The sequence below is a fragment of the Trichosurus vulpecula genome, chromosome 5, assembly GCF_011100635.1.
Source record: "Trichosurus vulpecula isolate mTriVul1 chromosome 5, mTriVul1.pri, whole genome shotgun sequence".
Lineage (NCBI taxonomy): Eukaryota > Metazoa > Chordata > Mammalia > Diprotodontia > Phalangeridae > Trichosurus > Trichosurus vulpecula.
The window spans coordinates 26038576-26055170 of NC_050577.1; the positions used below are offsets into that span (position 1 = coordinate 26038576).

The following is a 16595-nucleotide window of genomic DNA, read 5'->3' on the forward strand; positions in this document are numbered from 1 at the left end:
TTCCCAAGCACCATTCTATCCTCAGACCAATTGAGGGGACCTAAAGATAAATGATGCTAAGAATTATTTGCCCTGTTGTTTCAATTAGGCTTCATTTGAATCTCATGGCCACCAAAGCTTTCTGATCTATCTTTTATCATAGTTCTTTCTTGTTGGAAACACAGTGGGGATGCCACATGAAAGTTTTATGTGAGCATAAAAGTAGATTGAGTTTTTTTAAAGTACATGTAAATTACAAGCCACTTTTTATCACTCTCACATCCCACATCCTAAACAATCCCAAAAATTGTGCCTTGAAAATAAGGACCTTTCCCAATAATGCAACCAAATGGAACTGAGAGGGACATCCATGCATTGCACCAATGACCTTATGAAGAAGCCAAAAAGACAAATATCAAAGGGCTGTTTTGTTCCATGACACACAAAATACTCTGGGGGCTGATTCTAATGAGGGTTCACTTTTATCTGATGCCACAAAATGGCTATTGGCTAAATAAGTCAGGCTCCCTGACTAAACTGTGTCACATTCTAACTATAAGAGTTAAATACCAGAGGCAATTCATCCATTTGACTCTATCCACCCTAGGAAATAGGATTTAAATCTAAAATAGGATTTGGCCCTAGGGCATCATCCAGTCCAACCCCATCATTTTACTGGTGAAGGAAACAAAAGGCCAAAGACACAATATAACTTGCCCAAGGTGATGCAGTCTGAAGAAGCAGTTCTGAATTCTTCTGGCTCTAAATCCAACCCCTTTTTCACTACAACCATATTTCCTGCTCATCTCCAAACCAAGTTGCCTCGACTCAGGCCATCATCACCATTTCACTCATAATTCCTCACTAACCCCCACACCCACCTTAACCTTGGACTTAGGCCCTGGAAGTCCAGGCTCTGTTAGGTAATCTTCAGTCTTTTCTTGCCCAAAACAGGTCTCTAAGAAACTTCCCATAATCTCCACAATCAGCTACCTCTCCCTACACTCATTTCCAGCAATCCTTTACATACTGTCTTCCTCCACTAAAATGTAAGATCTCTGAGGGAAGGGACTGTCATACTTTCTTACATTTATATCTATAGCACTTAGTACAATGCCTAGCTCATTCATTCATTCCCAAATTAACACATTCAAATAATCATTCACTAAGCATGTATTAAGAAACTTACTGGGGCAGTTAGGTGAAACAGGGCACCAGGTATAGAATCAGGAAGACTCATCTTTACGGCTTCAAATCTGATCTCAGACCCTTACTAGCTGTGTGACCCTGAGCAAGTAACTTAACCCTATTTGCCTCAGTTCCTCATCTATCAAATGAGCTGGAAAAGAAAATGGCAAGCCATTCCAATATCTTTGTCAAAAAAAAAATGGGGTCATGGAAAGTTGGGCACAACTGAAAACAACTGAACAAAAATAAAAAAGTACCTAACTATATGTGCTTAACAAAATAACTTGCTTCCTCCAATCACACTTTTTCCTACTCCGGAAAAAAAAGTTATATTAATAACATTACTTCTAATATCCCTTAGTAAATATTAGTTTATTTCAACTAACAAACCAAGCATCCTTTAACAAATTAATAAATATTCTTTTGAAAAAAGATAAAATTTTGAACTTGGGTTCTAGATGACAGGCCAGAAAGTAATTTCTGTTTTTGTTATATCTCTTTCCTCTTTCTTTTCATTTTATCAATTGAGAAAATATTTGTAGAGTTCTTTGCTAACCTTGATGCACTATATAATTGTTAGCCTGTTTATTATCACTATAATTGTTATTCTTCTTCACATCTCCCTCTGTCCTTCCCACTCCTCTTGCTTCTTTCTCTTCTCTCTTCCTTTCCCTCTCCTCTCCCTTCTCCCTTCCTCTCTCCTCACCTCACTTCTTTCTGATCACTTCATTACTTCAATGCCTTCTGCATAGATAGCAATAATGATGTGAAGGACAGGGGACAGAGGGGGTTACAATGGCATTGACAAAGTATATGCCTAAAGGCATACTTCATTATAACATAAGTTGAGAAAAAATGGAAATTTTTGGATCACTAAGGTTTATGTGAAGTACTTATCTAGAATGAATGAAACAGTAGAGTCACACTTCTTTATCAATGCATTCTCAGTTTCTCTCAAGTTGTGGAAAGACATTCTGACTTTCTGCACATAGAAAGTGTTTGTGGGGGGGTCTATTTACTATAAAGTCCACAAAGGGCCTCCTGACTTTCAGGTTTAAAAAAACAAAGGCAGTCTTCTTTGGCCCACTTAGCCCATCAAAATTCTTCTGTAGACCACTTGAACTCAAAGAACATCAAAACCACTGGAGTGATCCTGAAAGATGTAACATTTCCGAGACCCTTCTTTCCTCCTTGACTTTAGGCCTATGCTCTTCTCTAGGAAGCAAGTCTATACATTTGTCTGCAGTGAACTCATTCTGTGGGCACAGCTTCCAGGCATGGAACTCCCAGGTGATCTGCCAAAGGCTGGTCCAATAGAACTGCTTCTCAGATGCTTCATCAAAAGACTGTTTCACTGAACTTCCTTTAGTCTTCCATGTGTCTCTCTCAGGAAACTTAGGTAGTTAAATCCAGAAATGAATCCGGTGCCTTTTTTAAAATGTCAAAATGTTCCAGTGTAGCATGGCATACTGAACAGAGCATTTGATTTGGATTTGGGAAGACGTGAGTTCAAATCCTACTTCAGGCATTCTCTGAGTCTTGGGTTCCTCATCTGGTCTCACATACTGACAGAACGGTGATTTCATCTATGTGGGATCTTTTCATGTGCGCTTTTACATGGCCACTGAGATTCTTCCAAGGTGTACAATTCTATGAATCTGGGTATTCTCACCCATAATGGCTATTAGAATTGATACCTGGCTGCCCACTCTATTTGACTCCCATCCATAAGTTTTTCCCCAGGGCCTTTGTCTCTAAAAATAAAATTAATAATTGCCTTCCTTACAGTGTTCAAACAAGAAAGGTAATATAAAGCACTCTGTAAATCTTTGTTATATTCACAGTAGCTATGGTAGGGACAATATTTTTCTACGTATCATGCTTGCTATTTTTTACTGTGAATGGTATACACTTGTTTCTATATTCATTGTTCACCCCAGTTCCTATCTCCAACTCTACACTGGACTGTGAAATGACTTTAAAAGCAAAACAAAACAAATTCACCAGCATAAAAACTTTCCATTCTTAGAGTAGGCTGGGGGAGGGGAGAAGTATCATAAAGATGGTGGAATAAGGAAACTTCCATGCAAGAGCTAACATTTTGGGAAGGGTAGGGAAGTGAACATGACAGTTTTCTTTTTTGCCAGAATTTCCTGTTTGCGTCGGATTAAAAATATAACATTCTTCTTGCTAAAGATGCACTATGACTCAATAGAGTCAGCAACAGACTGGGAATTCAGGAGCAAAGGGTTCTAAACCTGGAGCTGTCACATGCTAACAAGGGATCCTGGCCAAGGCAGAGGAAATGCAATTTGGTTTTCTCCTCTGTCCAAGAGGAATTAAATGACTTATCTGTTTGACAGGGCTTTATACTCCAAGGGAGGAATTGGGGATCAGAGAAACTATGAAAACCATGTCAAATATCAAAGTGCAACTACTTTCCCAGCAAGGAGTTCACCAAACCACAGCTCCAAGAAGTATACAAATTTCCATAGACGTACCATCTAATGTGAGTCCTTTGCTAATTTAAGAAATCCTTTATAGATGATAAGCTTTTTGATGGCAGGGAATTACACCTCTGTGTTACAAAGTGGATAAAGAGCTGGCCTCAGGCAGGAATAACTGGGTTCCATGCACCTCTCTGAGCTTGGGTGTTGAAGAGAAGGCACCAACCTATATTGGTAGAAAATATCCCTCCCTGAGAACTGCCTATACAATTAAAATCAAAAAGCTTAATTCCAATCCCTATCCCCCCAAAACCAACTTCATTCACTAGATCATTCAACCATCAATTTAAATAAGCATTGATTAGATACCTACTATTCACAATGAAATATGCCAGATATTGGGGATATAGAGACAAAAATAAAAACAATTCCAGACCCTAAGTAACTTATTTTTATTGGGAATGGAAATGAGGGAGTAGAGTATAACATGCATGCTTTCTATATGCTTGTTGACATGTATGTAGAAAATAGTCATTTGGGAACAGAGGAATTTAACTCCTGGGGGATCAGAAAAGGCCACATGGAGGAAATGGCATAGAAGCAGTTTTGAAGGAAGTTATGGATTCCAAAGAGGTAGATATGAACAGGGATATCATTCCAGGTATGAGGGACAACTAGGGCAAAAGAAGGGGCAGGAGCTGGGATTTCCCAACTACCTACTATAAACAAAGATATACTAAACATAATTTAGGGGAAGTTATAAAGTTAATTAAGACATGTTCCTTGACTTTATTGCACACAGTAGGATTTATTGAATGCTGACTAACCTGCTGAAAATTCATGCTTTATTACATTGTATGTCAGAATTTATCTCAATCTCCAATTGGGACTGTATATAGATCTTGTCTATACATAGTTGTCTGTGTGTTATCTCCCTCCCTCACTAGATGGTAAGCTCTTGGAGGGCAGGGGCCATCTTTGGTCTTTCTTTGTATCCCTAGAATGTTGCATGGTTCCTGGTACATAAATGTTTCATAATTGCATAGGAAACAAGAATCTCAGAATGAAACAGAAAGACCAAGTATAATCATTCCATTATATGAAACACCATTCTCTGTCTCCTATTAAAAAAAATAAGCTCACATTTTAAAAGTCTTTTAAGTTTTATAAAGCACTCCCTTCACAGCAGCCCCATGAGATAAGTTATAAAGCTACTTATTATCCCCTTCTATAGATGAAGGAACTAAAACTCAGAAAAATTCCTGTGTTCACAATAGCAAAAAACAGAAGAAGAATTTGAACTCAGGTCTTCCTGATTCTAAATCCAAAACTTCTTGGAAGATCCAAAGCTACCTGTCAAAATTCCACGTCAGATAAAGACTAAGATGAAAAAGAATCCATGAAATGAGAGTGACCTAGACTTTCTAGTTCAATGGCTCAGAGACCTCACTGATCTGTACACTTCTTTACTTCCCCTTTAACAAATTCAACCTTTGATATTCCAATAGAACTCTGGTCTTACTGAGGACTGACATTCGTCTCTGCCTGTCCATCCTGAATCTCATCCACGCCTTGTTCCAAATTAACATCTATAGGTTGTCTTAAAATGGTGTGGTGCTTAGCACCATCTCCTCCCTTTTCCACTCTGCCACCCTCACGGGAGAGATGGAAGGGGAAGTTGCATAACTGAGGACCATTTTGTACTCTTCTTTGTTCTTTGGTTGGCCACGGCCGTATGGCCAGATTCCTGGATGTCCAGGTAATAGACTGGCAGGTTCCTCCTAGAGCTGGAAGTTACATTAGGTAACATCAAGTCCAATGCTCTTATTTAACAAATGAGGAGACAGAGGCCCAGAGAGATTAAGCCACTTGCCCCATGCCACCCAAGTAACTAACTGATGAATCTCTCCATATGCCTAATCACCATTCCTGTTGATGTGCTCCCATAAGACTTTCATTGCCCAATCTGCCACAACAATAGCCATGAAAAGTTCAAACAAACAAATCCAAGGGAAAACCACCCTTTCATAGCACCATCAATTGAAATGGATTCTGTAGATGTTCTAGCTTAATCCCTTCATTTTAGCAATGAGCAAACTGAAAGTCAGAAGGAAAATGACTTTTCCAAGGTAACAAAGGTAATAAATAGCATAGGGCTACATCAGTCACTAATAAACGTAAATCATAGTCAGCCTTCACCACCAATGTTTTGCATAGTAGGCCATTTATTTTCCTTTTAAAATATCATTCTTTCCACAAAGATAAAGGAAAGGATGAAAATATGATCTCAAAGAATCCTTACCTTAGCAAACAAGAGTATGTTTCTTTTCTACTCATTTACCATAGCATTTATCCAAATTAGGGTCAAGATGTTCACGACTACATTTATGTTGCTGAATTTAGTTTATATCTAGCTTAACATAGTATATTGGAGTCTTTAACTGGAAAATAGGATGTGGGTGGACCTAGTAAGAAATAAGAGGAAATTAATTCTATCTTGTGTCTGCATCCTGGAGAATGAGAACCCTCGAATGTCAGTATCAGAAGGGTATGAAAAATTCAGTTGCTACCAGCACAAGAATCTGCTCTATATAGGCTTCATTTAGCCTTTGCATGAAGACCTTCAGTAAAGGAGAACTTCCTACCTCCTGAAACAGATAGCCTGTTTTCAACTTTTCATTCAGACAGTCATTTCCTCACTCATAGATTCAACAAGCATTTCTTAAGCACCTAACTATATTCCAGGCCCTGTGATAGGTGCTGCAGATTCAAAGTCAAAAATAAGTGCTTTCATGAAGGGAGCATCTACTCCACTGTGGTGAGAAGGGGGAGGGGACTGAAGAGGGGGATACATTATTAAGTACTTTCCCTTCCCATGGAGGATTTCTTAATCCCAGCTTTCACTCAGGGATCTAATTCAATTTCTTAAGAGCTTTGCTCATTGGGAAAATCCTTGTCAAAGTGGCACCCTGCCCATCAATAGCTATTTAAATATTGGCCATCTTCCTCTCAGCCTCCTATAAGCATGAATCAAAGGTCAGACCCATTAGCGAAATTCAGGTCAAAAATCACTGCCCAGTTTACCTGGCCTAGGTGACTACAGACTGCTGCTTTAGGAAAGCAGGTATTTAATTATTTGACTTTAAACCACCTGTTGAAAGGCAGCACAACCCAGTACTATCCATTTTAAGCCCCTTGGAGAAGCTCCACCTCTACACAGTCAAAGCAAAGAGATTAGAAAACAGCCAAAGTGAAAAAAAAAAAAAAAAACAAAGATAATGATGAAAGGTTGCCTATCATTCTGTTCCAACTCTGGGAACACCTCTCCACCCACTCTCAAGTGATAAATGTGCTTGTTTTGGTGATCTTGGATAGAACCATGGAGCAACATGAATACATTTAGATTTGCCACTATGCCAGACAGTTGGCAAAACACAATTTGGCTCACAGTCCACAAGACATTGGAATAATGGGACAAATATTTCAGAGCCACCAAAACTGAGAGCCTCTTTTTCTATCACTAATACTCTGAAATGGAGCCTTTCAGCCACTCAACAGACTGAAAGTCAAGGAATATTAGGAGTGAGGGAAGAAAACTCAGGAAAACTCCCCTAGAAATTAATATCTCTACCAAGTGAATGCTGGAATCAGACAATTTGCCTAGATGAAGAAAATATCTCACTCTTAACTTTTACCTCTTTGCTGCTAGCATCCTTCTGAAAACTCCTGAAATGAAATCTGTCTTAGTAGACCTCAGAACTAAACTCATTGGGAGAAGGGAGTGTCCAACATGAAACAAGGTGCATGGGGAGTAGAGGATGGAGGGGGAAAAGTCCAAGTTCAAATCCTGCCTTTGATACTCTGGTCATGTGGCCGTGGGCAAGCTACTTAACCTGTCTAGAGGGTAAGTGCAGAGGAGATATCAATCAACACTGATGGAGGCAGGTTCCTCCCTGGCACCTTCGTATACTAATAAAACAGAAGTCCAGGCCTAGGAAAACAAAATGGAGGCAAGGCCCCTTGCCAAGTGCTAGGGGTATAAAGACAAAAATGAAAGAACCTTCAGGGACTTTACATTCTACTAGATTTAGGGACAAAATGCAAAAACTGATTAGTAAAAACAAAGTAATAAAAACAAGAATTTCAAGAGGGATATAGAGTTAATGAACCTGGGGGTGGGGGTGGGGAATGATATGGTGATAGATGTAGGATGCTGGTGCACCTGAAATATACTTAGGCTTCCACTAATAAATGCTGAAATTTACAGATTATATTGAATTTCCAGATTATAAATAAGTTAATACAATCAAGATGACATAACTGAAGTAACCAATAAGAGGGGGGAAAATTAACAGCTTTGGTCAAAATAACCGAACTAGGGGAACAGGAGAAACCATTGCATACCCTTGTATACAGGGAGAAAAGCAAACCTGCCAAAGTGGCATGTGATTCAAGAAATATACTTCTCCAGACACCTCATAAGAAGTCAGTCTGCTGCTTTCTGGTTAAAAAGTCAGTTCTTTCACTGCCCCTCACTGGCTGGTCCTCATCACCACTATTTTTGCTCATTTTGGAAAGAACAGCATTGTTTCATTTTGGAATAAAATGTCCTGTAGACAGAAATCTAAATTACTCAGTGTTCGTGGATTTTAAAAAAGTGTGAACAAATCAGGAACAGTTAATTAAAAAAACCAGAAAACACCAAGAAAGGGAAGGACAAGTCGATTATAAACACAAATAGATATTAAACAAATCATGCTTTCCTTCTTGAATTTTAGGCTGGGGTGGGGGAGGGGGAAGCAATCATTGTCTTTTGGTTTGTATCATTTATCTCACCCAGACTTAAATTTTGTGTTTTGTACAGTGTGTCCCCAAAGTCTTTAGGCTTAAGCTTTAATACCTTAAACCTGCACTTAGACTTTTGGGACAGCCTGTATTTATGTGACAATCTTTAAGGATCACAGTTTTTAAAGTAATTAAACATGGCACAGTCTTCATTTCCATGTGTCTAGTTCTTAAGCTCACATTCAAATGAAGAGTTTTCAACTTTTTTTTTTTTAATTCTCACTACTTTTAGGCATGGAAAACAATTGGGGTGGAGGAAACATACAAAGAAAAAAAAACACAAAAAGACAGAGACACCCAGCATGCAGTATGTAGGGTGACTGTCCATGAGGAAACCTTGGCTCCTCAGCCCTCTCCAATGCCCATCTGCAACCCTTTGTTATGGAACAGCTAGCTATATCATAAAAGCATGTCTTCACACATGCTTTTGATATTACACGATTTAATCACATACAGCTGGGGCTCATGAGACTGTTACAAAACAAAATTTTAATGTAGTATTGGAAGCCAGTTTTGGATAAACATCAACCGTTTTATGCGAATGAAATTTCTACCACTAAATAAGCTTTCTTTTAAGGGGAAAAATGGGCTAGATGCTTATTTAAAGTAAAAAAAAAAAAAACTAGGTTCACTTACTGGAAGCTTTGGAATTGGCATGTTTGGGCCAGAGCCCATAGCCTCTGCCAGAAAGACCGATAACGTCAGAAGGGCCTGTGTAAAATCATATCAGTGCAAAGCGAATGCTATCCAGGCCTCTTACAGCAAGACCTAGAATGAACCTACCTCCCACCCACTTGGTCTTATCTCTTTGCTATTTGGTGCCTTTCTTCCCCTCACAGAAATCTGAGTCCCGTTTCTACTCATTTTCCTCCAAAAGAATTCTTTAAAAAGCAAAACAAAGTATTTTAATATATGTTTATAACAAACAAATGTCTTTAATATCCTTCTCTAATATAGTCATCAGATTATTATCATAAGTATTTATGTATGTTTCATATCCTCCTATAATAATAAACTGTTATTTACATGCCACTTCACATTTCGTAATACAATCTATGTACATGGTCTTTTTTGAGTGTTATCACAACCCTGTCAGTTAGATACAATGGGCATTATCATCTCTATTTTACAGATAAGGAAAATGAGTCTCAGAAAGGTTAAGTGACTTGTGGTCTTCTTGACTTCCAGGCCACTGCTCTGTCTCCCCATCCCCACTACACAAGAGCCACCGTCTTTTCCAGAGTCTTTTCCAGACTCTGTATCTGCTTTCAGGCCTGTCGTACAATGCTCAGTATGCAGCATGTGCTTAATCAGTAGTTTGAATTGAATTGGGAGTCGAAAATATGCTAGAGACCAAGCAGGCCTTTTCAAATACTGTTGCTCCTGCATATGTAGGAACCAAATCTGGTCTAGTGAGAAGAAAAGAGGGTGTATATGCTGTAGTCAAGATGTGCCAACTAAAGCATATGCTCCATGCTACAGGGGATAAAAGTTTGGAGGGAAAGAGAGACCCTTCCCCATGACTTTCTTCCCTTTCTTAAACTGATTAGCATTAAGAAAATACAGAGAAATGAAATCAACAAGAAGACGGATAATACTTTCATACTATCGTGTTCCGCCTCAGAGCAACAGAAATAGAACTTAGCCCCAAAAATCTATGGCCAGAAGGGTTTACAGACAAACAGGCTTGTGTTTTTCAGACTTTCAAAGGCACCTATAATGTAGGGTTTCCTTGTCTGTTTTTAAAACAATTGGCAAGTTCCCACCTATAGATTCCATGGCAAATGGGAGTCAATAAATCCTATGGAAATTCCAAAGTCTTTCCTCCACACTAGCATCCAACTAGGCATCTCTGCTTACATGTGGCCTGGCAAGCTGACCTCATGGTATTTTTGGAAACAAAATAAAGCAGGTACCCTATTAGTTCCTTGGAATGCAATCAATATCTACAGTCAAACATTATCCCCACGATGGGGACATCTTTTTTTTTTTTTTGCTTCTCTGGTCTTGCCCCTCCTCCTCCATCCCTAACTGCTGACTTTTACCTTGGTCCTATCACATGGGCCTCCAACTAGACTGTGAGAGCCCTGGCTACAGGCCAGGCTGCAGATGGTTGCAAATACAGCCTGAAATCAGAGTGTGGTTGATGAATTACTCTTTACACCTGACCCCTACTTCACACCAGGCACCAAACACAATCTGAATACCACCAGCCAGAGAAGCCCTGTCAGGCATCCCAGCATCTGAAACCCTTTCTTCAGGACCTTCTGGAGAACCAGATGGCCTAAAGTGGGGAAGGCAGTCTCAGCAAGGCGACCAGAAAATAGGGAAAGCCTTGGTGGGAGTGAAGCAAAAGGGTGAGTGAGGGAAGGAAAAGGACAAAAGAAGAAAGCTATTGGGGGAGTCTGGGTAGGGATTCTTTGTTTTAAAAGATACCTTCTCTTGCTGTTGTTGTTTAAAGCAAACAGGACTGCCTAGACTATTCATCTAAGAACAAGACAGACTTCAAACTCTGGAGATTTCCCTCAGTTCCTTAGGTAGGTGAAGGCATAGCTTAAAACAGGGGCGGAAAACCCATGTTCTGGAGTCCACATGTGGCCCTCTAGGTCCTCAAGTGTAGCCCTTTGAGCACATCCAATCCACTTGAGGACCTAGAGGGCTGCATGTTTCCTCAAGGTTGCAGGTTCCCCACCCTGGATAACCTCTCTTGTTCCCCCAGTTTCAGCAACATCATCTTTAAAAGAAAATCCCAGTTAGCTGGGGACCTTTTGAAGGGTCTGAACAATAAAATTCCTTCAGCAGAAAAAGAGGTATATTGGAATGGATAAGAATGAGAGAAGTGACAAAGATATATTCTAAGAGTCATTAATAGTATCAGACAGCCAGTATTGCATTTTGGATCAAGTAGACTTGGGTTCAAATCCTGTCACTGACATGTTAGCTATCTGACACTGAGGAAGTCATTGAACTGCTAGAGTCCCAGGCAACTAAAAGAAAGAATTACAGAGCAGCCACTGTTATGCATCTGAAGGTTGCATGTTCATGCTGAGGATTCCCTAGACTGAGGATGTCACAGTATGAATTATTTGATGCATATGTACATATGGAAGTATATGTATATATGACATACATACACATCCATCCATCCATCTATCCTGTCTATCTATCTATCATCCATCTATCTATCTATCTATCTATCTATCTATCTATCTATCTATCTATCTACCTATCTATCATCTCTCATCTAGCTGTCTATCTTTAGACACAGTAATTCAATTATTTTGCCCTCACACTCTGAAATAGGCTATCCAAAATATAACAGAGACCAGGCCCCTGCCAGGTAACTCTAGGAAGGAGATAGTCTATAGTTTTTTGTTTGTTTGTTTTGGTTGAAGCTGTGTTTGTTTTGATTAAATCATTTCCGATCTTTAAATATCATGTGTCTTGTCATCCAGTTTTCAAAGTTCTCTGGCCAAAGTCATGGTGCCTTCTTAAAAGAAATAGAATAGAAAATTTAAGTGAGAGACAGACATACAGAGAAACAGAGAGACAGACACATAGAGACAGAGACAAGGAGAGAAAAAGACACACATACACACAGAGAAACAGACAGAGAGAGAGAGACAGCAGAGACAGAGAAAAAAAGAGAATGCACAAACCAAACTAGCTTTCAGATTTGAGCATTTGGTATTAGGAGTGCATTATAACTGGATCTCTCAGCAATGCCTAGCTGCATAATCCATCTGGTTTTATATCCTATCCCCTAACATATGCAACTCCCTCTCATAGATGATAGCATGTTTTTGAAGCAGTTTGAAATTCATCCAAAGGTGCCATAAATTTGCAGAAAATGAAAGCAAGTAGAGCCTCCGCCCTGGACGCTTTCTGGAGCAAGGCCCCGGGGTGAAGAGAGCATGAATTCCCCCCAACTGGTCCTGCTCACTCACACAGGCTTCGTGGCCTGCTCAAAAGAAATCATATACATCTTCTGATTTTTTAAAGTGATCTAAGTCAAGAGAATCCAAAAGAAATCAACATCAAATGGAAACAATGGAGAAAGAGAAGCGAGGGGAAGTGTCACAACAGAAGGTCCCAATTACCTTCCCGTTCTCCTGAAATGTAATTTACCCTGAAGAGTGGTAGAGGAATTTGTATTCTTTAATTGCACTCATTTCCTCTTCCATTATAAGAAAAAGAGGCATGTGTCTATACTATACTTTCGGGTTTTGGGAGGGAACATAATGACACACAATTTTAAGATTTCTTTACGTTTCCATAAAGTATTTCCTTAGAAATACTAAAGAACTCAAACAGCCCAAGGACATCTTATTTTTTTCTTTCTGAAGGGAACTTTACATATGATGCCATACACACACACACACACACACACACACACACACACACACACGCCCTTGCTGTTTAAAGACCCATCAGCATTATTTCCAATAGATACTGTTTTTACATTAAGTTATATAGATCTGACAAGTCTTGGAAGAATAAAGTAAGTCTGGTGAATCTCACTCCAGTCTTCACCAAACTTCTTCAAAGATGTAAAAGAAAGCAGAGAGATACCCACCAAAGTAGAGAAGGGAAAAAAAAAGAAGTGGAGAGAACTGGGAGGAAAAATATAGAACCATTCCAATTATTTTCCTTTGCCAGAGGGGGAGGGGCCATTCTGGGTTCCACACTATGCAACTCAACATTCCAGAAAGTCTTTCTCTATATTACTTTATATTATGACCCTTCACCCTCTTCCCCCTGTCTCCAAACACTAAAATCAGGGACATGTCTTTACCCATGTAGAGTATAAGAATGGGATTAAAAATAAAAGTTGGGAACTCTATGACCCTCTTGCAGTTCTACAGTGTGTCAGTAACATGCATTAATGGGAAAGGGGGAGAAATTGATAAGGCATCCTAGCAGCCCCCCTGTTATTTGATTACCCAAATATCAGCTTGGTTGTATAATGGATCTAACTTCTTTTAGAATGTCCCAGAAACTGATGGCTTTGGCCAGCTTGAAAGTAACAAGATCCAGATGCTGCCTGTCTGCACAACTCTAAACTCTTTAGGACCCCAATACTGAGCAGGGGGAAAAAATCTCTATGAGTATGCGTCTGTCTGCCTCATTTTCTTCCTCCTCATGCTTTCACATTTCACTGGCAAAGATTATCTTGCACACATCTTTAGTAAACTATGTGTGGTCTTCATTGTTGTCCAATAGTAACGGGTTTAAAAAAAGTGTATGACAATTTCATTCGTCTCAAGCAGAAGTTTCATTTCTGAATATTTTTCTGAAGTAGAAAGGAAAAGCTAGAAAGACGGCATGATATTTGAAACATTTGGCAAAATGTAGCTACATGAGTAAAAGGGATGGAATGTATAATATTTTTTACCTAATAGTTGAAAGCTTTTTTTTTTTCAAAAAAAAATAAAAGAAACAAGGTTGAGGGGGGTGGACTATACATTTTGCCCCATTTTTTCCACGTCCTTGCCTTTCTGGGGTTTGGAGGAAATCGATGTTCCCAATCCCCCAAGCAGCTTCAGCTAAAGGCAAAAGAACAGGAGAGCAACGGCTGCTGCATCAGCGGCTAAGTACTCACAAAGGTAAAATACAACGCAAAGCGACCTTGGAGGGGCAGGGAGAGCCATCAAGCAATTCGAAAAACAAAATAGATAATAAGATAATAATAATGTTTAACACAGAACTAACATTCTGTATAGTCTGGTTGTTCACTCAGACATGGTTCAATCAGATAGAGAATAAATGAAAGGTAACTAGATCATGAAGGGCATGACTCTAATCTTATCAAGAGGTTCTGGGGACCACACGGATCACTCAGACAAGCTTCACTCACTCTTTGCATATTTATTTATTTTAAAGACTGAGGAGAGAGGCTACAAAAGGAACAGGAAGATAATTGAATTATGAAGGAAATGTCATTTGAGCTCTAAAAACTGAAACTGTTCCAAAGTGGGGTGGTATTTTTTCCAAAGGGAAATCCTCATTTCCCCAGTATGACCCCAAAAGAGTTGGTTGTTTTGGATTATAAAAATGCACAGAGACCATATCTAATTGATTTAGCAATTCCTAGGTGTGATGTCACACATGAGAATTGTAATTGTGTCTGGATATCTCCATTGGCTCCAAAGTTCACATTTGGCACTGCCCTCCGCATGGTTACATAGGATATCCTTTGTGCAGTTAAGCACAGTGCACTCTGGATCATCTGGGTATAGACAGTCATAAACTAAAGTATTTAACCAATTCATGTCTAATTATCATCCACTAGATTTCGTTTCTTTACAAGACACAGGCCTGTTTTCCAAAACTATGCTCACTGAGGAAGGGGAAGCAGTTTCTAAAAGTAGAAAGAATCTATTTTCAGAGTCTCTTAAATGTCATATGGAGTGTCCAGATCAGAACTCAATATTTAATGAAATATTCAACACCTATTTGAAAATAATATCCAACTTCCCAGCGATTTTGACCAGCTTCTCCTGAGCCCTTCCCACATCCTTGCCTCATTCCAAACTTGGGCGACTCAAAGTTTGAGATTCTTTCCACCCCCTCCCCCCCAACAATCCTACCTAGTGGAAACCACGATTTCAAAGCTACAAACTCCTTGATTCACCCACAGCAACAGTGAAATCGCAACTCATACACTCCCCACGGATGAACAGGGGTTTGGGGGAAAATCTTCCTCCTAACCACCCCTTTCTACCTGTGATGGACAAGTGAGCCTTTAAACCAAGTTAAGCCCTCCGAAACAACAAAGGGACTTAAGTGAAACTGCGATCCCCTATGGAATGAGAAATCTACAATCCTTGCGCTGGCTAGGTCTGCCCTCCACTGCTCTCCTCCACCCCCAGCACCCCTGTTCTGCCCATCACCTTTGCCTGGCATTCTCCTGGATGTGAGGCATAGAAGGAAGGGGAGTGAGTGATGGGGAGGGGGGCACACACAGAGAGAAAGCAGTAATTGACTAAGTGCATAATGCAATCACATTGCCCCCGCTGGACAGACCCAGCAGGCAGCATGTGCCATACCTTGGTTTGGAGATAGTGAGGATAGCAGTAAGTGTACTGAGGGTACATTTGTGGTTGCTCCAAACGTTTGCCCATGTAGCTGGAATCTTTATCTCCGATGCAGGGGAACTCGGTTGGCAGGGTGTAGTGCCCCGGGCCTTTCTTTCTCAAAAACACTATTCCTGACAGTGGTGATGACTGATGAAACTCCAAGACTTCCTTGTCTTTAGACTGCTCGCTAGTTCCAACACAGCAAGAATTTCAAAAGAGGGAGAGAAAAAGTCGGGGGCAGGAAAAAAAATCCCCCACTTTCACCCCGCCAAATCTTGCCTTGAACCCCTGCCCGCCCCTGTCCCCCTTCAGTTATGATCCGGGGCTTTTCCTCCCGTAACAGGCTGGTCTGTAGTAATGTCAATTTCCCCCGTTTGGAGGGCAGGGCAGGGGGGGTGGGAAGTCCTGGTACAGGAATCTGGAAGACTGTAAACTCCGAGCTGCAGACCTGCTTCCCTCTCTGTGTGTGTCTCTCCCTCTCTTGCTCTTTCTTTCTTTCTGTTTCTCTCTTCCACCACCAAAAGGAGAAAAAAAGGAAAAAAGAAAAAAAAAGGGGGGGGGGAGAAAAGAAAAGAAGCTTCCTCCAGCTTAGTTGCCGCTGTCTCCCTCACAGAGTGACATGGTGTTTAAGGTTTGTCTTGTCTTTCATTCAAACCCCCTCCTTCCAGCCAGTGGGTGGAACTAGAGTGAGCCTCTCCCTGGAGAGGCATACGCAGGCCAGAAGGCTGCAGTATTTCCTCCAAGAAAAAAAGGGAGAGAGAGGGAAGGAAGGGGGGGGGGGGAGGGAGGGGAGAGAGAGAGAGAGAGAGAGAGAGAGAGAGAGAGAGAGAGAGAGAGAGAGAGAGAGAGAAAGAGAGAGAGAGAGAGAAGCGAGGATAGAGAGGAGAGAGAGGGAGGAGGGAAGGGAGAGAGAGGAGAGAGACAGGGAGAGAGGCTGCCCGCCTGCCTGCCCGCCAGCCTTCCTCAGTCCGTGCTGCAAGTGAAGTCCCGCTTCCCTCTGCTGGCTGTCTGGAAAAGCAAAGCCATGTTTCCAGGCAGGCAACTGCTGGAGCCTGAG

The 16595-nt window shown here is 40.5% G+C and overlaps 1 protein-coding gene across 7 annotated transcripts in view; it reads right to left on the reverse strand.

Annotated features, from left to right (window-relative positions):
- The window catches only part of RBMS3 (RNA binding motif single stranded interacting protein 3), a 758966-nt gene extending 742769 nt beyond the window's left edge, over window positions 1–16197 (reverse strand). For 4 of the 7 annotated variants that reach the window (XM_036759108.1, XM_036759113.1, XM_036759111.1 and 1 more), the window contains exon 1: window positions 15509–15823. In XM_036759108.1, the coding sequence (XP_036615003.1) occupies window positions 15509–15583 (75 nt within the window). In that variant the 5' untranslated portion in view covers window positions 15584–15823. Of the gene's footprint in view, window positions 1–15508 lie in introns of all 7 variants that reach the window. The other 3 variants (XM_036759112.1, XM_036759109.1, XM_036759106.1) reach the window with 2 other exon arrangements.
- Between the last annotated feature and the right edge of the window lie 398 nt (window positions 16198–16595).